The 26028-nt window shown below is 39.3% G+C and overlaps 1 protein-coding gene and 1 long non-coding RNA gene across 5 annotated transcripts; one reads left to right on the forward strand and one right to left on the reverse strand.

Moving 5' to 3' along the window:
* The first annotated feature begins 7844 nt into the window (after positions 1-7844).
* LOC128444712 (uncharacterized) lies at positions 7845-10591 on the forward strand. 3 transcript variants are annotated; one of them, XR_008339179.1, is made up of 6 exons: positions 7845-7961; positions 8367-8549; positions 9171-9257; positions 9385-9449; positions 10018-10165; positions 10401-10589. It is a non-coding gene; the product is annotated as an uncharacterized LOC128444712 (long non-coding RNA). The 3 variants fall into 3 exon arrangements; XR_008339178.1 differs by having other exon boundaries at positions 9171-9449; positions 10401-10591; XR_008339180.1 differs by lacking the exon at positions 9385-9449 and having other exon boundaries at positions 10401-10588.
* Positions 10592-17900: 7309 nt separating this feature from the next.
* On the reverse strand, positions 17901-23192 carry dnajc24 (DnaJ (Hsp40) homolog, subfamily C, member 24). Of its 2 annotated transcripts, XM_053426735.1 has the most exons (6): positions 23099-23192; positions 21888-22127; positions 21568-21671; positions 20971-21106; positions 19231-19299; positions 17901-18209 (listed from the first exon to the last, which is right to left on the reverse strand). In XM_053426735.1, exons 2-6 carry the CDS (start codon positions 21889-21891, stop codon positions 17986-17988), a joined length of 537 nt encoding a protein of 178 aa, XP_053282710.1. In that variant the 5' UTR covers positions 21892-22127; positions 23099-23192; the 3' UTR covers positions 17901-17985. The 2 variants fall into 2 exon arrangements, with proteins under 2 accessions (XP_053282710.1, XP_053282711.1); XM_053426736.1 differs by lacking the exon at positions 21888-22127.
* Between the last annotated feature and the right edge of the window lie 2836 nt (positions 23193-26028).

Raw genomic sequence — 26028 nt, forward strand, 5'->3', positions numbered from 1 at the left:
CTCTGTAGCTGATTTAGCAAAGCAGAGTGGAAGTATAGAAATGTTTTTGGTGACATTGAAGAACGCACAAACAACCTAAACTTTCCCACTGCTCTGCACCTGTACTTTAATCTTATGTACTCATGACTGCTCTATTTTTAACTCTCTGTTACAACTGTCATGTATGATCCCTGTTTGATGTCAGTAATAGAATATAACAACAATAATGTTGTTAACAAAGTAGTATTTTTTTCCAGAACTTTTAGAAATTGACTCCTCAGAGGAAACACCGATAACTAATTGGGAGGACTGGCACAAGTCCAGCTGCGGAAATCAGTTTCTCACACACACGATCACACACACACACACACACACACACACACACATTCAGTCTCCCAGACAGTGTTTGTCATCATTTAGCTAGCGAGTACAGTTGTTTTCCTGTGGCCCCTGGGGACTAAACTGACACACAAAGAGAGCCCAAGAGACTGTTTAAACCTGCCAAACACACACACAAACACAAACTCACAGAGACACACTCACACACACACACACACACACACACACACACACACACACACACACACACACACACACACATACACACACACACATACAAGTGTACTATTAAAAACAAATCTGTGTGCATTCCCCTGAGGGCATACAAGTGTTTCCTGACAGACACCACCACTCTTGGGTTTCTATAGCAACAGGCATGTCATAACAGTTCCCTCCAGTGTTGTCACCGAGCTACACACACACACACACACTCACACACACACACACACACACACACACACACATAAATGCAGGCACACCATCATTATCATTATCTTGCTAATGCACATTTAAACTATTTTTAAAAAGTTGTCAGTAGATTGGTTCAGCTTGAGACATTTCAATATCAGAGAGGAAGGAATAAGCAATGGCCTGATAATTACTGACACTATTAAGTAGATCTTAAATTATGTTGTACATGAGTTGAGCAGAAAGGAACAGACTGTTTATAACTAATCATAAAATAAGACAATTTAAGATGAGATAAGATGAGATAAAACAGTGGGAGCAGAAAGTAACGACCTTTGATACCTTTCCTTCCATATTTATTTCAGTCTGTCACTGTAGGAGCTGTCGAGCGCTGAGATGGTAAGATGATAGCTTTTCATTAGGTTATGATTAGATCATGAATAACTGTGAATCATTATATTTTTTTATTTAATTTAATTCTTTTTTGCAATAACAGAAAAGCACCATCAAACTAAAAGTACATACTGAGTTTTTACTGAGGGATGATTAACAATTAGCTCAGTTCGATTTTTCAGAATATTGGGATCATCACATGACAGGCGGCTGTGGCTGAGGGGTAGAGCGGTCATCCTCCAAACAGAAAGTCTGTGGCTTGATCCCAGTCTATCCCATCTGCATGCTGAAGTTTCCTTGGGGAAATTGTTGAGCCCCGAACGGCCCCTCATAGAAAAAATTATGCTAATCGATGCATTGTATCATTGGGTAATTATAATAACTAAAACTAACAAAACTGTACAGTGAGGCGTTTTGAGAGGTCACCAAAACAGACAACCGCTATATAGAGACCATTTACCATTTACCATATCAGAGTACACATATATTTATATTTATATCCGTGATAAACTACATAGTTATACCAAACACTGAGGTAATTTGAAATAATTATTGCCTGCCATCCATTTTAGCTGCACTGCTGCAGAACCTGGGCTCCTTTTGAGAAACTGGGCCCAGTTTAGCATGGACCACCTCTAAAGTACAACAGGTCAGATCCTGAGCAGCAGAGCAACAGCCCCACTGTGTGGCCCATCCACCTGTGAAGTAGAATGGTAAGTGATGATCTGTGGATGTTGTGCTGAGGATACAGAATGGCCAATAATCATAACTGCTCTGTTAATTTTTGTTGGCCATCAAACCAACATGAAGCAGGTGTGACCATCCACTATATTTCAGATTTATTTTATGGAGGTTATAACTTTATTTGTCAGGAGAGTAGATATATGTCCCTGCAGAGGGTCTGTTTAAACTGCATTCTGTACAATTAGGGCTTCTTGTGTTAGCATTAGCTTGTTACTATGTTTGAAAACCTTGGTATTGCATTGTTTCTGGACTTGCCATACAGAAATTATAGCAGAGCATTGGCAGCTTGTGTGGAGGCTCCTGCTGGATGAGCGGCCATAAGGAGCCACTCATGCCTGGGGCCAAACCCTGTTCTTTCCGCCCAGTCTGCTTCTTTTCATTATGACTAACGTGGTTAACATAGAAACAAAGCAAACATGTAAAGAACACAATGAGCAGTCAGTGAAGCAGCAGTTATCTCCGACTTCAGTCTGTGTTGTGTACTAGTGTACACACAGACACACTCTGTATAGAATTAAAGTGTTAAGTGATTTCCACAACAAGTACTAAATACTGAGCCACTGAGCAGAGAGTTAAGAAATAAAGCTAGTGTAATGGCGAACACTTGGCTGAGTCAGCAAAGAGTGTAAGACCTATTGACCTAGTGAATGTTGTGTGATTTATTAAATGCTGTTACTGTGGCAACATGCCAAAGATGATGTTTGGTTTTTACAATTGATCACATTTTCAGGGGATTAAACGTGCTTGATAGGGCGGGGCGACAAGTCGTAAGGAGATGGCTATGCACAGTCAAAGCATGGACTCACCTGAAGAGCAAGGGGAAGACCACTATCATCTATATTGGTCACTTTTAGTCGGATTTAGTCGCATTTACGGTATTCCTTTCTTAACAGTCTTTACAGTATCCTGAGAGCACACAGAGGAGTTTACTTCACTGAAAAAGCAGTTGCCACGTCGCCCTCCTCTCCAGGCCGCCGGAGGCTCGGTGTGCGGCACACCTCAACGTTTTGGGGGGGGAGGTCCTCGTCCTCGGCGTCTCACGGCGTCGCTGGTGCGGGGGTTTTCTTTCTCTTGGACCGCGGGGTGGTGTCCATCACCGGAGCGGAAGGCGGGCCGTTGGAGGGGACCGGGTACGACGGTCGGCGGCAGCGACTCTGGACGCGTGTCGGGACCTTCTCGCGGATCACCTCAGCTACGGCGCCCGCTGGGGGAACCCTCCGTTAGCGCGGGTGGCCCCCTCCGGCGGTGCACCTCGGCTGGCGCCTAGCAGCTGACTGAGAACGGGTGCGGACCAGGCGAATCCAACTGTTTAATTAAAACAAAGCATCGCGAAGGCCCACGGTGGGTGTTGACACGATGTGATTTCTGCCCAGTGCTCTGAATGTCATAGTGAAGAAATTCAAAGAAGCGCGGGTGTTAAGAACCATGTTCTTTATGTCCTGTATGTGTACATGTATTGTGTTCTGTTTTGTGTTTTTTTTTGTCTTCTCCTCCTGGGTGACTGGTGATGCCTGCAGGGACCGGAAGGGGGAGCTCTCGGGCAGGATGCGTCTGAGTGGCCAGAGGAAGAAGCATCATGGCCGCTCATCTCAGCTGGTGCCAACAATACAATCACCACACCTGGTCCAGATCAACAATCAACCGTTCCCCTTTAAATAGTCCTTGGTTTTTTGTTAGAGGGAGAGACGCTTTGTGGAGGGAGCTGTGGCAGAGCGCTGTTGGGTTGGGTTTTGTTTGGTTGAGCTGAGATGAGATATTTGCTGGTGCCTTGATTTAGTTTTGCCTTTATTATTTGAGTTGTTAGCCGCCTACTTTTGTTTTGTCTTTGTCTTCGTCAATGTTTGTTTGTTGTGCGCACAGGGACAACGAGGACAGGTAAGATACTCCGGAGTCTACATATAACACACACGTAGGTTTACTTCTTGTTAATACCCCAGGTTAGAGTGAGCACCACCCGCTGTACTTTTGGGTGCTAAGCACCTGTAAAGGGGGGGTGGGTGTTTTGTGTTATTTTCTTTGGTGCCACTGAGAGTCCTTGTTGATCCCTGTGTTGCTTTGTTTAAATAAATACTTTCTTTGCCTTTTATCGTGTAATGGTTTCTGTGTGATTGCACCCTCACTTCTCCAGACCTGTTGCATTTATGTTATGTTCCACTCCGAGCCACCAGGGGGCGTAACAGCGGGTAAACGGAGGGAGTTACTATTGGCACTCGAAACAGGTCAATCTGAGGAGGGCTGTTTTAGACAGGGTAAAAAGGTCCTGTTTTAAATGGTCCGTGTGGTATTTTGACCAAAATATGTTACAGACATTTCATTAGGACCCCAATGAACCATATCAACTGTGATAAAATTGGCATAATATGTCTTCGTTAAATAGAGTTTAGTTAAATCAAAGATTGTTTCATAAATCTGATTCAACAGTAATAAAGGGCTGAAATAATTTAAAATAGTGCTTTTTAATACATTTAGAAACTATATTACTTACTGTATGTATTATATGTACTGTGTTAGGCCATAGTGTCATTTTGGTTGGTGGCGTACCCCAGGATTTTGTAAATGTAAAAAATGTGCCATGACTTAAAAAAGGTTGAAAATGTACATTACTGTTAAAAATGCACTTCTGATAAAGTGAATGTTGGCAAAACCGGTTGTCATTTTTATGTTGAGGCGGCGGGGTTGTTGTCGGCAGCTGCTGTACACTTAAAAAAAGGGTCTTGGACCCATACTCTGCGTTGTTGATTTTAATTAAAAAAAAGTTTTTTGCTAATTACAGGAATTGTACTTTAAGGACCTCATCCTCAAGAATAATCATATCAACTTCCTTTGGGAAGAACAAGCAAAATACATAACAAATTTACGTGGAATTGGGAAGTTTTGCTCTGTAATAGGACGTTGAAATTTGAGAGTCCATTCTTAATTTGCTCAAACGTCAAGTTGTGTTTGTGCTCGTTAAAGTTTATACTTCATAACATCAATGTTTCATTGGTAAAAGTTGTGCTAATTGTACGTTTTCCTGAAACCGCATGCCTGTGGTCATAGCGCCATGAAACAGGAAGTTCCACTAATGGGACTATACATTGTCCAATCCGCACATGACTTAACATGTTTGATGACCTGTTGTGACATTTACATGCCAAAATTCAACCACCTACTATCAACAGTATGCCCACCTATACAGGATGTAACATTTAACTGTGCAAAGGCATAATGCAATGCCATGTCAATCAACCTCCAGCAAATACACTGCAATAGCATCAACCCTGACGTGCATGGACTCCAAGGGCCCAACCATTGCTGCTTCTAGCATAAATTTTAATTGTAATGGTTTCATTCACCCAAAATACGACGACGAGAGTCATAGCCATGTGTGGAAGCAGTCAAACAAGAGGAGCAGTGTCATGCATGTATTTTGAAGATTTACATATTTATACAAACTGTTACCAGACTGAGGAAGAATAACCCAGGATCCTCTGCTTCGGCAATTCACAATAACTGGAATGAAGAATTTTTCAATCTGAGTCTGGTGCAGAAACCCACTGGAATGCTCCATCTTCAGTGATATCACCTCTTCTCATTGATCCATGACAAGATGTGTTGAACGATGGAGGTCTGATATGAAGGAAACCTGCTGATTATGATACTCATGAGAAGTGGTTGAATCAGAATTAACTGGAGCCAGTACTTTAAATCAATAGCTTCCATATCATGCAACATTTAGGGGCAGGAAACAAGTGCAAGATTGATTAATATTAGTGTGATAATACTTGTTTTTGTAATAAAATTATCAATGTAATTCATTTCTCCAAATGTCCCTGGATTTCAAGCTCCTTTTTCAAGATGTGCTTGCTGTGCTAAAAGGGGGGGAATTAAAACCAAAGCTTAAGAAAAACAAAATGCCAGAACACTATTAAGACAGATGAAGATGTCTTTACTCTGACACTTCCTTCACTTCTCTTTTCATCTTCTCTTCTCTGGTCCTGTGTAGCTGGGGGAGCATGGGCTGTCAGGTCTGCTGTCCTCTTGTGCTTCACTTCATTATGACAGCACATGTAGAAGAGGAGCACCTAATGACAGAACATTAGCTCTCTGCCACCAGGTCACTTCTGAAAAGCTGCTCCTGTCAAAGCTTTTATACTGTTTGAATGTCAGAGGAGAATTGTCGCCACCTCGACTTGAGTGAGGCCTCCAGCTTTCCACACATCAACATGTGGCAGTGGACTCATCTCCGATTTGCCTGTCAGTCCTTCTCCTCCTCTTGTAACTGCACAGCCCTCAGCAGCCACAAATTCAACGCACCTTTATACACAGAATATGTAACATCTGTACCACCTGAGGATTTACACAGGGTTGTTCACATTTATGTACAACTCTCTGTATACCCTCTTTGTTTGTATAAATAACTAATGGTTTTCTGTAACTGTTTGTATTGATTGAAAAATGTGTATCAAGGATTTAATAACTCTCTATGAGCCTTAGCAACATTTCACATCAGTTGATAGTGGCTTCTGACCATTTCAAAAGTCTGAAGTCTGGTCATGCTCTTTCAGTCCAGGCCTCCAAACTGTGAAATGAATTACATGCTGAAAATAAACAAGATCAACTCACTCTTAAAACCCTTCTTGAAATTTTCTGTTTCTTTATGCAGCTCTCATCTCCCTGTGAATTCGATTCATTTTAATTATCTTATACTGTACTGAAACATGTTGTTTAAAAAAGAGTGATACACAAATATATTATTATTATTATTATCATTATTATTATTATTAGTGTATGTCCACTGTATGAATGTGTGGGATTTGTACTGTAAAGAACTTTGACAAGACGGGTGAAGTTCTAGATAAATGTATCCTCCTATATATATGTAAGCCATCAGAATATTTAGCAGAATTTGTATTTTGCTATTAAAACCCTAATTGAAGGCAAAGGTCATTCTCTACCCAACTGACACTGGTTAATCCAATAATTATTTGTTCTTACAATTGTCATCATTAAAAGAGAAGAGAATTATAATGTTTATGGTTCATTATTATTAATGTTCCATCAGTGAGGGCTTTTTGGAAAATTAAATCATTAATCTAAAATCAAAGTCTGAAGGAAAAAAAGATGTTGTACAATAAATGCTAACATATATGGGATTACATGAAACTGTCGCAGTGGCATGTTGATGAAAGCTTGATACCTGCCCTTCATGCTGTAAATTTATCATTTTGGGGACTGAGTGTGTGACTATTTCACTACTACTACTACTACTACTACTTTTGATAAATGATAAGATGGTGATAAGATGGTGCTCCAGAAAAAAGGATATTTAAAAAGATTCCTCAGAGACCTAAATTTATACTTTGTGTTTTACTGTGCTCTTAAGGAAATGGAGCGATTTTTTTGGACACTTATTTTTAATATTTTAAATATATATGTTTTTTCAACCCAGTCTCATCAGAAAACGTTCAATGGCAACGTTGGTCCACTTGGACCGACGTTACCATCTCACAATCTGGCCTCTCAGATTGTGAGATGGTAACATTTAGTCCTCCCATTGTTTTGCATTGGCGTGTTCTCACGTCACGTGACTCTCAAGCTCCCGTCTGCGGAGAGGAAAACATGGCGGAGATTCCTTGTTTTTTCAGATAAAAATATAATTTTGTAACTTAGTTTGGGCATAAAAATACATTCTGACACCATTTCTAGCGAGAAATGTGCTCTTTGCTTCCACAGTCTTCAGCCAGTTCGTGCTTATGATAAATATTTTAATAGTTATCACGCATGTTTTTATCGTTGCTATGATGGTTGCCATGCCACCACGGCGCAGCGTGGTGTTTAAATCACAGTCCCTGCGTGGTGTCCTTCAGTGATCGTGAATGTTATTCATGTTATATAATAGTAATATTTGAGGCTAGATTACATCTCTAATGAGAAGGAACCTGCGAGTCTGTTCATACCGAGGCCGGCCCGAACGCGCGACCGGACCGAGTGCGCGAGCGGACATGACGTGTGGCTGTCGTAAAAACCCTATTTGTAAACAACCAGTCCTTTAACTCGGGGCTGCGTCATAAACACGGAGCGCTTGGAAGACCACGATGTCATCTTCCTTCTGTCAGGTAAGTAGTTTATTGTTTTTAAAGATCGTTACGATCTAGGTTTACAGTCCGAGTGCGGAGAGAGTCCGTCAATCCACACTATGGACGCTGTTCATCAGCTAATACGCCATTGTTAGCCACATGCTTCAGCCCACGGTAGCCTGTGCTACCTGGGAGGTGAATACATGGTTGATGAAACCAGTTCAAGACGCTTAGCTCATCATTGAGGGACGCTACAATATAAATATAAACATGAATTTGATTTATGAATGCTTTAGATTAATATGGAGTGTATTTGTCTACCATTACTCCACAATATCAGATCAATTTGGTTTAATGTATAGTATGCAATATGACAATGTTTTCATGTTATGGAGTTGCGATTCATTTTATAAAACAATTGCTATGTTCTGTTTTTTAATCAAGGAGGATCAAAGTGAAGCTACAGGAGTTTCATTAACGTCAACAACTTGGACCGAACAGTTTGTTTTGCTTGATGAAGAGCAGGAAGGGCAGCCTGGAGAGAAAGAGTAGCCGGGTTGAGCCCACTACCATCATCCATGTACCACGAGGAAGATGAGGGAGAGAAATGATCCTACCATTAAAGAGGTACTTTTAAGTTATATACCAGAAAAACCATTTTATATAATTTGCCAAATATACATTTTTATTAAATCCCCAAAGTGCGCTTGCTGAAATACAAGTTAATATCACACTGAAAGAATTTTGATCAATCATGCTTCCCTGCTGTGATTGTTTAACTGGGAAAAAACAACTTTTTTCACAGGAAGGCAAGTAAATTTAAGGAATACATGTGCAAAGTTTTCCTCTGTTATGTATAATGATGACCCCCATCAAACATAATGTTAGCAATATTTACACCTTTTAATTTATACTGTTTATTTCTGTCTACATGTGTGAATTTGCCTTCATTAGTTTCAGAAAAGAGCGATGATGTATCGGTCAGTGGGCGGCAGCACGAGACTCCGCAAACTAGTCTGTAAGCAAAGTAGACGAAGGCATCGAGGTTGCGGCCTGCCATCATTGTTATTTTGCTTAAGGGACTGAATATGTTTCATGCAGAAATATTAGCATTTCCCTTATATCTACCAAAACTGCTTGTTTCACAGACTGCAGTTTTGTTTTGATCCGATGTGGTGTGCAAATACAACCGTATCTGCAATGGGTTGTGGGGCATTAACATTTGTAACTCTAATTTTGTTTTGACAGACTGTGAAAAGAACGTTGAGAACATCACCACTCTACAGGAAGACACAGTCCAGTAATGGGTGTCAGAAGTTCAGTAGTGAACGACAGGTACTGTGGGAAAATGTGTGTCATTGTTGTACAATGTCCTTTGACTCTGTTTAAACAAGGTCAACACAAAAAGGTTTGATTGTAAACTGATATCGGTACGAATTCATGTTATTCTCCTCCTCAAAAGAAACAAACAATCAAAATTACCTGCAGAAAGCCATTGATGGACGCTTCAGCTGCATCGTCAGACTGGTGAGACAGCAAGATGCCAACTTTAATGCCAATTTATTTGTGTAACATTCTGTGACCAAATGTATAGATAACTTTTTGTGGATTGTAAAAATAGATAACCCATTTATTACAAAAAAACTACACTAGAATTACCGCACTGCGTTGTATGACTCCGCTAACCAGTGCAGTGTCCGTCTACATATTTCTACATATTTTCTCTCGTATAAATGACACTGTGTCTCTTGACAACTGAAACCATAAGATGAGGTCAGTGTGGCCTTGACCTTTTTACTTTAAGACAAATACAAAGTTAGACAATCCGAAAACATGCAGTTATGCCTCCGGCGACTCGCTATTGCAGAGGCATTAAAACCGTAGTGTAGTAGATTGGATTTTATTGGTGTTACATTGGACATCTTGTATGGGTACACCAAAAAATATATTTGGTTTCACATTCTAGATGGCAATGGGCAGAGTCATCAACTCAAGAAAAATATTTCTGTAGAAAAGAAAGCCTTGTATGTGTGTATGTATACATACACACAAACGCACAATTGAGATGTTTTTGTCTTTTATCATATATTCTCAGGCAGTACTGATGCATTTACTGAGACGGGACGTGAGGGCCTACTCTGCGTGCTCAGAGTTCAAGCCCAGCAGGCTGCAGCGGGCCTGACATATTCTGGAACAGCAGCACAGTCTTTAGATGACTCCTCTGAAGATGAAAACATGGCGAGGTACTTCTCCACTGATGAAGAACTGTGAGGGCTGTGATTAGCTACACTCTCTTGCTACAATGCTACTCATGCTACTCCCTGGCAGCCTTAGGAAGGCATTAGCTTGCTGTGTGGTAGCTGTTAGCTTCAGCATTTTTAGTTTTTAGTGGCCTGTCTGACGTTTATGTTTAAAAAAAAAAATCAGAGGGAACCATCTTCATAATTTAACACTATGGTTTGTTTGTGTGTCCTTCAGTTCTCTCAAGAGAAGCAGTACAGGTGTGCCTCAGCTCCACGGTCCCTCCTGCAGCCTCCGCTCCTGATGCTAACCTCATGTCTCCATCACACCAAGCAGCAGACCTGGATTGACAGACCTTTCTCCATAGCCGCCCCCTCCCTCTGAAACCCCCCTCTCCAAAACACTATTTGTGTAGTTTTTAAAGTATTTTTTGCATGAGAATTGTTGATCATATCATTTCCAGCAGATGCCTTAATATAATGTTTGTGCACAATAAATGACATTGTTCATAACATATTGGTATTTCCTTGCACTTCTACACCATGATATTGGCAGATAAGATGCTGATTACATTAAAGCAGTGAATGCTCTTCTTTAAGCAACATAAACAAACAATGATCCAATGGATCTGAAGTAGAATGGGCACATTACATTCTGTAGAGAATGCTTCAGTTATGGAAGTCAGAAAATAACTTTCTTTATCTGAGGTTCCAGTCATTTATAGTCACAGCAAAGCACACAGGTCTGGTTGTCTAAGTGGCTCCCATATCATTGTTTAAGATGTGTAACATCAAGTTTGTGTTTCAGTGCAAAATTAGTCATTAGTCAAGAGTTCACCCTCTTGTTTACACTAAAATTAGGTGACCCAGATGTTTCACAATGCATCTGATAAGGTCTTATGAGAAACATTCTTAACATTAAAGAAATCAACACAGAGGATAGCAATAACTGTTTGACTTTAATCCGTAGCTGATAATCAGCGGCCTGACTTATTCAAACACATTAATACTACAATGAATAAGGCAGGGGTTTCCATCAGTTGCCATTGAACGTTTTCTGATGAGACTGGGTTGGTTTTTTGGGGAATTATACAAAAAAAATTTCCTCTGTGGGAAAACCAAAGTGCTCCCTGTGCCTACTGGCCTTGTCTGTGCAGTCTCTGTGGCTCTCATTAATAAAACACAGGCAATAATATAGGTGGAGGTGATGGTAGGTGCTGATCAGGGCAGGGGGCAGAACGGCAGGGAGTGAGGGGCAGATTAAGTAGAGAGGACAGGGCAGGGGGTGGGGGCCAGGACCCATTGGGGGCCAGTGAGCCAATACAGATTACTCACGCTTAACCTGGACTGAAGCGGCTTAGCACCGACCAGGACAAACTGCTCTCCATTCTATTCAGCTCCACTCAGTGGCAGACCTCCCTCTGGATACCCCCAATATATTGTCACAAACCTTAGGGGTTTTCATTTGAGCTTTGTTGTGTTTTAATAGTGAATCAGAATCTCAGAATTCCTTCAAACAAGTTAGAATTTGAGCTTTAAGTCAGAAACTATTGAATTCTTGTGGAAATGTTTCCATATATGTACCGAGTACGTTCGGGATCTTGTGCAGATGAACTTAGATCTGTGTGACCATACACTGTATTATGACAGAGTTAACATTGTTTTACTGTTTTTATTTCTGTTTTGTCAGATAGCAGTGATCAAAGGGTTGGCGGTTCCATCCCCATCTTCCTCATATGCATGCTGACATGTCTTTGGGAAAGATACTGAATCCAGAATGGCCCCTCATAGAAAAAGTGCTGCACATAGTTGCACTGTATGAAAGTGTGTGTGAATGGGTGAAAAACGGTTTGTTAAAGTGGTTTGATTGGTCATCCCAACTAGAAAAGCACTATATAAATACAAAAAAATATACCATTCAATCACCAACCAGGGCAAAACTGTTAATTATATCCACAGAAAAATAATTTGATAGGGTTAGGGTGATGATGTTTAATCGTACCCCCCCCCCCCCCCCTTTTTTGTTGTGTGTAATTGTAAAATTATGAAATATTCTACAGATATTTTCTGTTATTTAAAACTGGCAATGATTCAGATTGCTTGTTTTGCATTTGCCTCAAGGGTTAAATCTGATCCATCAATATGTTAAACAGTAGAGATAATCTCATGAATTATGTCAGTTTTTTAAACAGTATTGTAAGTGAAATAATATTTAATGAAAGCTGCACACTTTGAGGCTACAAGGATTGTCTTTCAAGACTATTTTTAGCAATTTGAGGGAAGTCAAGCAGTGGAGGCCATGAGAAGATCCAGGGGGGCTGCTTATATATAATGTAACTCTGATGATGTAAGCTCTTCCTTACAGTTCTAGCAACAAGTGGGAAAGGCTCTCATAAAGTGTGCCTTCACTTCCACCCCTGCTTTTTCTTGTATCTGAAAGATAACAATAAGATTCTCGTACGTACACACAAAACAAAATGGCTGTGATAGTGAGGACAGCCATCATCCTACAACGAAGGAGGATCAGGAAACCTGGACAAGATGATTGGAAGTTAGAGCTAGAGGAGGATAACTGTCTACTGTCCCCTGGTCATCTTCCATAACATCACAGATGAGTCCTTTCATGATGTCTTCTTGATGTGGAACTTGATCAACCCTACCTATAGATGCCTGATAAGCAGAACAAGAGGAGCATGTTGAGGCATCTGGAGAAACTCCAGAGGGGCTCCAGAGTTCAGTGCATGTCTGAATGTAGCTAAACACAATACTCTGGACACAGTCACAGGAAGAGAGACAATTCTTTCAGAAAATTGCACTTTTTCATTGTGTTCAGCAGAAACTTTCATACAAGGTCATACATTGTCAAAATGTTTGACATCTGTATGTATGTCTTAAATGTGGACCCCACTAAAAGTAGCTCTGTCTTAGGGTAGAGCTAATGGGGATCCTTCTAAATAAACAAATAAACAAATAAACAAAACATTGGTCAGACTCCAATGAAACTGGATCCTACATTTCCCAGGATGCAACATGATGGTGTCTTATTTTTTCCACTTTCCCCTTTTCCAAATGCCATATCATATCATATCATCCAGAGCCACAAAGAACATTACACAACCTTTACACAGGCTGAGTAGAACTGACCATGACAAGTCAAGGGATTTCCTGTGAGTCTCAGCATTGAGGTCTTAAGAACCACTCAAAGACAGTTGCAATATCTACAGTTAGGAACACAAACACTCTCTGTTTCTCTCTCTCTCTCTCTCTCTCTCTCTCTCTCTCTCTCTCTCACAAGCACACACGCACACACACACACAGACACACCCAAAGTGTTCCACTGATTGTTTGACTGGTCATTCATCAGGATAAGGAGCTAGAAAAAAAAAGCTTCGAGCTAATAACAAGCTAAGAACATGATAATGAGTTGATAAGGTCTGGGTGTCTCTGAGGCCTTTTCTGCTACACCCAATTAGTTACCAACCAATGGGACGTTGCTTCTTATTAACAAGGTGTCTGCTGGGTGGCACAGTGTCAGAGCCCCCACCCTCAGGTTGATTGAAAGAGGCTCAGTTGAAATGAATGTTACGCTCTGCTCCATGGAATACACACATTTTCAACGGTTTGTTGTCATTAAATCATTATTTAACACGATGGTAAAACAACTATTTATTATTAATGTGAGTATTTAGGTTGCTAAGATGGCAATGCTGTTTAAAGGCTTAAGGGGCACATAAATACATCTGGCAAATTATTTAATTTCACTTTTTCTGATTTCCATTAATTATTATTTTTCTCTTTTTTTATTTATTAAGTACATTTGCTAAAAATATTTCTAAAAGTCTTTTAGACTGCACTTTTTATGCCCTTCATTCCATTCAAAGTTGGGAGAACCTTCTCAATAATACAGCTTGTGTCCAAAAATTAAGCAAGGCCCAACTTACAGAAGGTGCTGTTACAGTACTACCATTTTTTTCTCTAAGCATGCCAACCCCTTAAAGCAATTTTTAATGTAGATTGTTTTCTTTTGAGCAATTCAATCCAACATTTTTCAATTCATGATTGGAGCTTCAAGCTTTTAAAAATGTATATGAATTTCTAACTGATTTCATCAACTCCAAATGATGTACGGAATCATTCCAGTTGATCCCAGCAGCCTATGTATGTATATTATTTGGGGTTCACACTGGTGTCAGTGGGGTGGTAAAATTACTAAGACATGTCGTTTTTAACAAGAAAAGGATGAGGACTGGAACCTAAAAAACTGATTTAGCTTTATAGTGTTCATCCATTCTTCATTAATTAATACTCAGATATTATGTTTTATAAATACACAAAATTTATTTTGACACAAATAAAATAAGCTAAAATGGAACTTTTTACAATCATGTCAATCGAGTTTCGTAAAATAGAAATCGAGATGAACAAATCTTGAGAGCTACTATCATTTAATTCAAAACACTTGAAAACATTCCGTAATTGAGAAGAATGCTTAATGGATTTTTTCTTTTAAGAAATGAGATTGTCAAATGACTTGTATTATCAAATATATAATTCAGATTCATCACAGTCTTCATGGGACATTTACTAAAGGCCAATGCCACCGTTTCACAGTTATTACCCTGACAGTTATTCAGTACATCCATCAACACCTCCCAGCCCCTCTATCACCCTTACACAACTGTCAAATAGGTGTATTTACAAGCGCTCAGAGTGAAAACGGATCATAGGACGAGAAGGAGAGGAAAGATAGGGTTAGACACAGAGAGTGATCTGAGGGCTCTAATTGAAGCTTGGAGAGGGGTGGAGCTTTCAAAGTCAAGGACATGTACTGTAAAACAATATGTCAAGCTGTGACCAGGCTACCTGAACAACTCATAAGTTATTCTGATTTCAAACTTACTCTGTCTCACTGTATATAAACATAAAATAAGTTAGTCTACAGTAAAAGATTATCTAACTCTACATAGAGGCAAAAGTGAAAAGTAAGTGCAACAGAAACGATTGTAGCAGTGGTATTAAAGTAATCTTATATTTATTATAACTTAAGATCCAGACATCCAACGACTAAAATCCTTCAATCAGTTAACAAAAATACTTAATAACTACCAAGATCGACAGTGTATCGTAAAAACGCAACTTAAAACTGGATTCAATAGCAAGAGTGCAATTTCAGCCTATAAAGATATTATTTATCCGCTTCGTCATTTATATTAAAACCAACAGCTTTAGTTGTGCTCACGCGACATATCTGTTCCACACGAACCCTTTAATTGAAAAATATATAAAACATTAGAGAAAATTATGTTTAGAATCGATTAAACAGCGGAGTTACAAAGCCGACTCATTAATAGCTTTTAATATCTTCTAACACTGTGCGTGTATCATCAATCACTGCAGTGAACGTGACAGTGCCATCAGGCACGCAGAGCGCACAGAGCGACCTGGAGATCATTTACAAGAAATAAAGAAACTTTCCAAATAATATCCCAGAGTGGAAGTAAGGATCCACTGACGTGAGGAAATCGGTCTGATGCTCTAAATAAAAAAATACTGCCATAACACTAGTGCGTGATTCTGCGTGACGGATGCACACAAACTGAAGGATGAGGAGGAAGCATGGGTTGAGCAATGACTGATCAGCTGATATAGATTCTATAGAGCTGTGATCGTTGTGCTAAAATGAAATATTAAAAGATAAACAATTTTAATTACTAAAGCAGCCATGAAAAATCACTTCAAGGTCCCATACCACACGTGAGTTGAACATTTTAAAATGGAATTATTATTTTACTAATTACAGTGTATTAGATGATTTGATTTAAGAGAGGGGAAGATTTGTACAGTGTGTGAACAGGGTAAGGATGGAGTGGGGGTGTGGGGAAGGTGATCAAGGGTTGGTTGGTGGAAAGTGATCTAAAGCACTGTAATTGCAGGTGGTGTGTTGGTGAAAGTGATTTTGTATCCCAGCACATCCCAGCTTGTCTTTGTGGCCGTCACATAAATATTCTACCAGCCCCTATTTAACCACCAGCTTTCTCCCCATCCTACCCCACTGGCAGTCTCTCACTGTCTCATTAGAAATACTACGTTGCTGACCACTGCTGCTGATTTTGATGATTCTCAAGAGATAATTAGCAGATAATTCAAACAAGAAATGTTACCCCTTCCACTTCTTTCTTTTCTGTCACATCCTTACCTTCTCCTCCCTTCGTCCTGCTCTCTGAGGAAGACAGAAATGGATGGATGGATGGATGGATGGATGGATGGATGGGGGGGTTATAGATGAGAGACGATCATCACTGGAAGCTTCTGTCAGCTGTGACCTTTGCAGGCTGAGTGACCAACGAGAGAGCAGAGTCATTACCAGCCTTTATCCCTTTGTGTGTCTGTCGCAGCCCTGCTGAGAGGACAATAGCGCTGTCATTTAGGGCATCACTGCTAAACCTGGGGTTCAGGACCCCAGGCGGTCACAGGATAATTCTTATGGGTCATAGGATATTCATGTTTTAGCTTTTTTTTGTTTCTTGCTACTTTCACAGAACTACTGTCTGCTATAATTAATTCCCTTGAACACCATGACAAACGGTCACTTATTCTTCTGTTGAACTGTTCTCTAGTGTAAATGTTGCTTAGAATCTTTGTTTTTAACACAAATAAAATATCAGATTTGTTGAACTGTTGTTGATTCAGATAATTTTTGTTTTTTCTCCTAAATCTTGCTTCATGTATCATCATTTTTTATATCTTCACTTTGAAAGGAATGCATTGATTGATTGCTCTTTGACACACACATATTCGAGAGAAGAGGGGAAGACACTTTTTGTAATTAAAAAGGTCCGATGTACTTCAATTTCTGTCACTCTGACATACATAACCATTTTAGTCAATTAAAAAGCTACTGTCTAAACTGCATATGGGAACTGATGCAGAAATGGTCTACGAGGGCTGAATGAGGGTTATCCATTCATTTAATCACAAATATCCTGATATGAAAACCCCAGGCTGTGAACCATATATTGTATCGGACCGGGAAACCAGTGTATCTGCATTTTTTAAAGTTTTATCATTCTGTCTGACACTAGAATAAGTGATTTGAATTACTGAATAAATGGGTTCAATAGAGCACATACAGTATTATCAATGTACTTACATCTGTTTAACTGTGCTCCTGGGTTTGAACAGACAAAAAGCTGTGTGAGATGTGGTTGATGAGCTGCATCAGCTATGCTCAGCAGCATCATGCCAGCTTGCAGGCAGGTTTGAACATGTAGTGAGGACCCCAGAGTCTAGACACTCCTCACGGTGCCTGAGTAAAATCTCACAGGATAGACAATCACCCTCTTACTGATTTGGCATCACATTACCCATGAACAATCCCCATGATGGTATTTCTGGTCCTCCAACAACTTCCATTAGCTCCTGAATAAAATAATATCAATAACCTTTAGAGAAGTACCTGATCAAATTCACTGTAGTGTACTATGAAAATTTAAGTACCTGTTTTCGGAATGCTTTTGATTTATTTTATTTTTTGCTTTATGAGATATTTTAACATAGAAATGGTCTGTATTTACATTATTTATATAAATGTATGATATTTATAAAATGTTGAACATTGACATTCAGCAGGCAAACACTGCCGTCTGATGCCATAGTACCAGTCCAGTTATATCACCAGCCCTCAGCCACCCCTGCTGAACCCACTGTATACAAAGAGAAGCATGGCCATAAACACTAGTTTGTTTTCAGTACACTGTTTTATTGGTGCCCCGTTGTCAGTGAAGAACATGAAATCTGAGATGTTGAAAAGTTACACAGTTCACTTATTTTTGTCTCTTTGACGTTGGAGTCATTCTATGTAATGACCATGTGACGTACAAACTGAGGGAACATGTATCACAGCAGACAACCACTCCTCTGTGCCGTCCCTCTCCCGTTTCCTCCACGTCCTCATCCTGCTGCCTCTTCTGCGTCTCCTCCTCCACCTCCTCCTCTGACACGCTGAATGCTCCTCCACAGCGACAGCAGTATGTATACGCACTCTCATCTGAAAAACATGATCCCATTTTAGATGGAAAACTATAGATTCACCAGCTCAAGTCACACAGTGAGCATGCACATTTACAGGTATTATGATTATTATGTTCTTTGAAGACAGAAATCCAGTAAATGAGATCTGCCTTAATTAATTTCCTAATTTAAACCATTACAATTTATAACACTTATTTAAGTTATCATCCAAAAGCCTGAGACTACCTTCTCATTGAAGTGAATCTAATACAAATTTCTGTTATTCAAAATTATCATATCAGTTTAACAATGTAAAGTCAAATCTTTGAAAATGACTTACACATTATCTTATACATGAGCTGTCATGGACTCCACCACTTTGTGCACAAACTGGTAACCCATGAGGTTCCATTATGATATCACAATGTTCTGCAGAGCCTCTTGTGATGGCCCAGAATCCCTGCAGTGTCCCCATAAAATTCAGTATGGTTGAGGTCTGGCGACTGGGGAGGACGCTTTGTAACAGTCAGGACTCCCTGGTCTTCTCTGGACTCTAAGGTGTGTTAAAAGCCCCATATTTTACTACTTTCTGGTATTTAATTTGAGATATTGTTACCCCTAAGATGATATATCAGTGGTTTAAAGTCGAAAAACTGCTGCAATGTGTATATCAAAGTCCTCTCTTCTGCCTCTCTCTGGAGCTGCACACAGAACAGGCTTTTTTCGCCTGCCTCTTGAGCCCCTCCTCTGATTGGCTGACTGCACTTTGAGTGACACGCGACCAGGCCTATCAATCTCTGACTGTAAACACAGCTGAAAGTCACGTTGTAATGTTTGCAGCTATAGAAGATCAGCCACATATTTACAGTCGGTTACAACATAGAATAGAATATTATGGGAAATGGAGTCAAAGGCCGAACTTATATCAAGGAGGATGAGAATAGTTAACAGTCTGGAGTCAGTGGGCCACTGATATACATCTCAAACTTAGATGTTATTTAGAGGTTTAAGCTAAAATATTAGAGATTTGTGTGTGTGTATGTGGTGTGTGCGTTTACCCTGGTCCCAGGTCATGTCCTCCAGATGGACTGTAGAGTCTACAGGCCAATCCTGTTTCAATAGCTGGGCTGAAAGAGCATCGATTCAGAATTATTATAACAGCCACTGCTGTGAACACTTGTGTCTTTTAGGCCTGCACTATATTAGGAAATCATGCGATATGTGATAATGTTGTTTAATATCGCGATGGCGATACATTTTTGATATATTATCATATATATACTTTTCGTATTGATAGTCTAGATGAGGCAGGACCACAACAGAGCATCAACACTTAACAACTGCAGATACTGACAGTTTCACATCTTGCTCTATGATATCAAAAGCAGCATCAACATTGTTTTCAAAAGCACATTTCACAAATTGATAAAACATTACATCAAAATCTTGAATAGTGACTGTGTTAAAAAGGTAAATGTGTGATTCTTTTGAAGAACATCTCCCACTTAACTGGTAGCAAGCTTACTGGACTTCCTTGTCAGGGTTACAATAATAAACGTGGTTAATCTTATGGAACCATCATGGTTTGCTTAGATTTAGGCACAAAGGCTCCTTTGTTAGGTTAACATAAAATGTATGATTCTAAAATAATAATTTGGGAATAAGACTTGCTGTATATAAGTGTATGGCAAACTATATCCATCCCTCCCTCCCTCCTTCCCTCCCTCCCACCCTCCCACTATTCCGTTGGGCTGTAGCCAATCCCAGCTGATGTTGGATGAGAGGCAGGGTTAACCCTGGATATATAAAAAGTAAAGATTTGGAACAGGAAGTGAAGTGGCTTATCAGCCACAGGACTTTAATATATTTTTGTTCACAGACTTATTTTTCACAGTTCACTCCTGAGGGACGAGTCATTATCAAGTTGTACAGTCCGACAGTGATAATGACTTTGAATCATGAATAATTTGTGTTAACTTTGCCTGGGTTTTAATTAGCATGATGAATAATTGCAGCTGCACTGGTGATAATTTGAAATAGGATAAAAGAAGAAGAGGCCGAAGCTTTCAGAAAAATGTACTCATATATACCAATGGAAAACCAAAACACTTTTATTTCTTTCAGTTTTTTTATTAGCAGGATCCTTGGTCATTGGATCATCTCTCTTGATATAACAGCTCTCTTCTGATTACCCAATCTGTTTCTGTTGCAGTTTGTTACTTTGTTTAGTTAAGTGCTATATGATGAACTTTTCTTATTATAGATTAAATATTTGTATATCATACCAGTGGTGGTCTGTGTGTTATGCTAGTTGTGGCTAATGTAGCCTGGACTGTGCAGCAGAGATGAGGAGCAGACTAGAGTTCAAACATCACACACCCAAATTTTGTTTTAATTTTAAAACTATTCACATCCAAACTAACGCTGCCCGGATCAAGTTAATACATTCTTTTTGTTTATACAATTTGTATTTACATTTGCAATGGGACTTCCCAACACAACAGATTTGAAGTGTTTAATATTGTCTTTTAAATTTTTCTTACATTTAGATAAATGATCTGTGGGACAACATATATGAACAGTATTTCTCAAAGCAATCTATTGTAAGCTGGTGCCTAAACAAATGAAAGATTTGTATAGGCACTATAATTATAACCAGCTAGTTTTTTTTTGCAATATACCTTCTTAAGGTAGGTTGTCTGCTTACTGTACTGTGTGTCTGCATTAGCATCAAGATTCTTTGGGTATTATCCATATATATTTCCCATGCATTATCCCAGTGAATCATGACTTTCTACCTCTCCTCTGCAGGTCATAACGTCTCCTGGTGGCCTCGTCGCTGAGGATCCTCCAGGCTGCATCAACTTCCAGAAACTTCTTAACACCAGACTCAGCTTCTGAAGAACACTCACCCCTAAGACGGTCTGGGTGGTACTGTACACACACGCACATTCATATAAAAAAGGCTGTAATTTTGAAATGAACTTGATTGTCCAAACATGTGGCTACTGATGGCTCATTATCTACAGCTGAAACTCAGAATGTGTTTTAACGCTGAACACAGACTTTGTTGGATTGTAGTTTCTAATATTTGACCATGTAATTATGTCTTTATAGCTGCTTTGAACAGGATAGATGTGTGTGTGTGTGTGTGCTCTATTAAGAAATACTTGAGAAATAATAAGAATTTGGGTAAAAATGCTGAACTAATTTTTCACATTTCAACAGTAGCTGACTCGTCTTTTTTCATCTGTCAGATGTGACTTGTGTTTGGGCTTAGCTTGGACTGAGTCTGTGCCTTTTATATGATTGAGTCAGACACTGTAGAAAAACTAGTTTGTAGCAGCAGGTGCATTGTACTATCAGGCAGCCGGACAGGTGCGTGGTGTGTTTACCTGTAAGGCCAGCTGCTGGTATCTGTGTCTGAGCTGCTGGACTGAGTCTGAGGGGCTGGCTCCCAGGACAGCATACAGGTCCTTCTTTTCTGCTTCACACATCCCTGCTCAAGCACAACACTGACATCACACTAATGCATCAACACAAAGCTCTGCTGACCGAGCTTATGCATCACAGGGTTGACAGCTGCATGTGGTGCATATATAAAGTGACAACCATCTGTTGGTAAGATTAAGATCCATTTATTCGTCCCAAACACATGCACAGACATGCAAAGGCACACTCATGCAGGTAGGGAAATTTAATCTCTGCTTTTTACCCATCTGGTGCAGGACACACAGAGCAGTGAGCGACCATGTACGGCGCTCGGGGAGCAGATGTTGGGGGAGTGAGGTGCCTTGCTCAGGGGCACTAGACAGGGTAGGGAGACTCTTGGATTTTTGAACAGATCAATCCAGGTTCGTCTTTTGTTGTCTCTCCGTGGAGTCGAACCGGAGACGAACCAGAGACCTTCTCTGCCAATAGTCCAAGTTTCTGCCACTCGACCACCGCCTTGACTCTAGAGTAGAGACAATCATGAGATCTAATATCTAAAGCTGTTTTCAGACATAACCTGCACAAGAATTCCGGAGACTTTGGTCCAGACATTCTCAGCTCAGTTTGCCTTTCACATATGATTGTACACAACAGCAACATATCCGACACACAAATCAGTGCATATCTGAAGCCGCTTAAGTTACATATCAAGAGACATCACTTGGTCATTTAACACTTCTTCAGGGTGTCTCATATACAAAACAAAAAACTGAATATTATAACTTGGAATCTTAATTTCTTGATTTCTCATTTCTTCTTCATTTAGTCAAAACACGACTCAAAATTAAACCCACCTTTACAAAACTGCTGAATGTTTGATTATGACCAGGATCCTATATTTAGTTATTCACTTTATCTTCTTTCTAATCCTATGTAATATCTTTGTTACAAGGGCTATACAAATACATGTGTTGTTGTTATTATTGGAATTATCATTAATGAATGTGAATCACTGTTATGAAACAAAGATTTTGAAACACAATCATATACTATATACAACTTTTAAGTCAGTTCCTTTGATATAAGCCTCTGAAATGAGAACACATGTTATATTTAACCGCTCAAAGTGAGGAATTGGACCTGAGATAAACGTGATCACTCGAAGTTTCCACATACAATTTACTTGGGAGGAGGCGCAGCGAGATTTGATGGAGCCGCATCGCGATTCACTTTCACTCTCTATTCTAACTTTCTCTCTCTATACTCTTCTCCCAACACGTTAAATAAATACTTAATATTGTTTTAATTTCACAAGAAGGTCAACAGATGGACAAAATAACTGTTAGTTGCAGTCCTTTGCATAAATTACAATAGGAAAATGTTGAAGTTATTAAGTCTAGGACCGGGAGCTTATGATCCCTTTGCTTAAAGTTCCTGGGTACTATGACTTTAAATAGTGACTTAGACATGTTTCATTCTGTCTGTCTCACTTACCTTAAAAACACGTCTGACTGTTACCTGATGGACCACATTGTGTACAACTCTATTATGAGTCCCCCTAGAAACAAGCTGCGTTTCTGGTGTTCCGCCACAGACGACTTCCTGTTGATTTTTCTTGTCCTCTTTGGAATAAAAGTACGACGGAGTATTAGGGGAATTTGGACATTTGGACATTTGGAGAATATGGTTATGATAGTAAGAGAATACAGTTTCAATTTATTGAGAAAAAAAGTCATAATATTATGAGAGTAAAGTCAGGATTCAATAATAAAAAGTCATACAAAAAAAAGCAGGAAGGAGAGCCTAAGGTTGTAAGTTTAACTCCTCCTGGATCGAACATGTTGAACCAATCTCATTGTTTGTTGAGAAACAAAGGACCCCCTTTGAATATCACTCAGTTGTAAACAATAATAACCTCACAGTTGACCACTACATGTAATTTCCTCTGTAAAAGAGGCATTTTCCTCAAAGTCCCTGTGGTTCTATCATCAGAGATCACAGTTCTTGCACAATCCATCCAAAGTCCCGATACTAGTGTAATGGTGCTGATGTTTTTGATATTCTACACTAAAATATAACTCAACAAGATGTTTCACATTCCTCATTTCATCACTGGGGATAGACAGATCTACTTATATTCATGAATCATACCACAAAGATGAAAATTATGACTTTGTCCTCGTAATATAATGAATATATCCTCAAAATCACAGATTTTGGGGTTAGTACCTCTTATAGTTTGTAAAACGACAGGAGGCCCTGTTTTTTTATTTGGTTTGATTTTTGAAAATTAATTCATTCAAAAACAAAGCGAAGTCTCATGGAAATAATTGAAACCTAACCCTAACCTTAACCCTTTCCCTAACCTTAACCCTAACTCTAACCCTTTTAATTAAGAGTCCCTGTGTTAATTGTTCATTTTCCTTTGCCAAAATGTCAAAAACCAATATCATCATATGGGTTTCTTTTTTCTTCCAGTAAACCAGTTTTAAATATTTGAGGACTCATTGTGCGCTCAGGGGCACATGCTTATTTTGCAGCCACTGAAAATGCACCGCTGGCTCTAGATCTCCACCCAACATATATGGCACCACACTCAAAAAGGATTTGACCACTTTGTCTTCTTGTGTTTCATCCCTGTCCAAATTATCGGTTAAATCCACAGGCGAAAGTGGTGGCAAGACAATCACCAAAACAGGAAGCAGATTGTTGTCATGACATGTTGGGCTGCTAGTTTAAATCTATTTTGTAAATATATTGTACCAGTCCCAGCAACAATTCAGTGTTTTTACTGGAAACTCAAGTATCAGGAATCATACAGGACTGTTTTAAGGGTAAATCTAAAATGTATTTTCTTTGAGTTTTTCCTTTCTTTTTCCAAAAGGAAAAAAAATGTTCACGCGGCTCTATTAATTTTTTATATAAAAGCATCTACAACTCTGAGAGACAGATAGGTACCAAAATACAAATATACATATAAAAATGAAATAAATATTTTTTTTTCCTCTCATTATAATGTTTTAATGTTATTCATGCTACATTTGACCACGTCTGTATCTCTATTGTTACCATTTAATTTACTAGCCTACAGTTTCAATGTGCGTAGGGTTATTTATTTGAAGATTGATGTCAAAGTGACATGATATGATAAAATCAATGATATGATAAAAGTAAAAATAAATTGAACAGAAAAGATGAATATTTTGATGTATGGAGACTGGGGGTTCGCTATGACTGGTCGTTATCTATAACAAACATTTATATATTCATATTAATAAGCTATTATTTTAAGGCTACTTCACCTATAAGAGCTATCTCTTCCAACGGTAAACTGATCCAAAAAACACTACTATGTTTAAACATTTGTACTCATTCAGCATCACGACCACATAATGTTTGTCATCTATTTCCTGCGGAAGCTGAGATCTGTCAACGTGTGCAGCAAGATGTTGGAAATCTTCTATCAGACTGTTGTAGCCAGTGCACTGTACTTTGCTATGGTTTGCTGGGGAGCAGCATTGGAGCCGGTGACACCAACAGACTTATTGTAACTAGCTGATTAAGAAGCCTGGCTTCGTCATCGGCTGCTAACCGGAGTCTTATGAAGTGGTGGTGGAGAGAAGGGCACTGAACAAAACGTCATACATCATGGACAATCACGAGCACCCTGTCCACCACCTAGTGGACAGACAGCGGAGCACTTTCTCCAACAGACTAATTCAGATATGCCTGCTGCAAGCACAGATACAGGAAATCTTTCCTGCACACAGCAGTATGACTGTAAAACTTCCCACCTACCTTTTTTTGCACATATTATATTCATATTCATTTTTTACGGCACATCTTTTAGTCATATTTATTTTATTTAGTCATGTTCAAACAACTACTGTAATTTTGCATGCTTGTCTCTTTAAGGAGAGCGGGGTAATGTGGGACATCGGGTAATGTGAGACACCCCCTGTATCTAGGCAACGGAACACATTTGTGGTCATTTGACCAGTATGTCTTCAAGCCCCTCCCATTCCCCCCTTGCCATGAAGGAGAAGTTGGTGCTGGTGCTGTGGAAAGTATGTTTTTTCAAAAAAAATTGTTTTTGCATGTAAAAGTAAATTTTCTTGCTTTGAACTTAATCAACTGTAAAAATTATATCATACATGTTGATGAACTTCCAACATATAAAACCATGTGATTGATGCTAGCTGAAGATTAGCCTGAATTGCTAAGTGATGTTGTTTTTCTAAAATGGTGGCTGTGGGGTAAAATGGGACAAATGCTGTGGGGTAAAGTGAGATCTCACTTTACCCCACCATGAAGCACAAGTTAAGTTTAGTCTTAAACATATTTTAGTGTTATATTACATTATATATGTTTTATTTTTAATGTCATAAACATTGTAGAAAAGCCATCATGCCAAGAAACTATAC

Source organism: Pleuronectes platessa, chromosome 7 (assembly GCF_947347685.1).
Source record: "Pleuronectes platessa chromosome 7, fPlePla1.1, whole genome shotgun sequence".
Taxonomy (NCBI): domain Eukaryota; kingdom Metazoa; phylum Chordata; class Actinopteri; order Pleuronectiformes; family Pleuronectidae; genus Pleuronectes; species Pleuronectes platessa.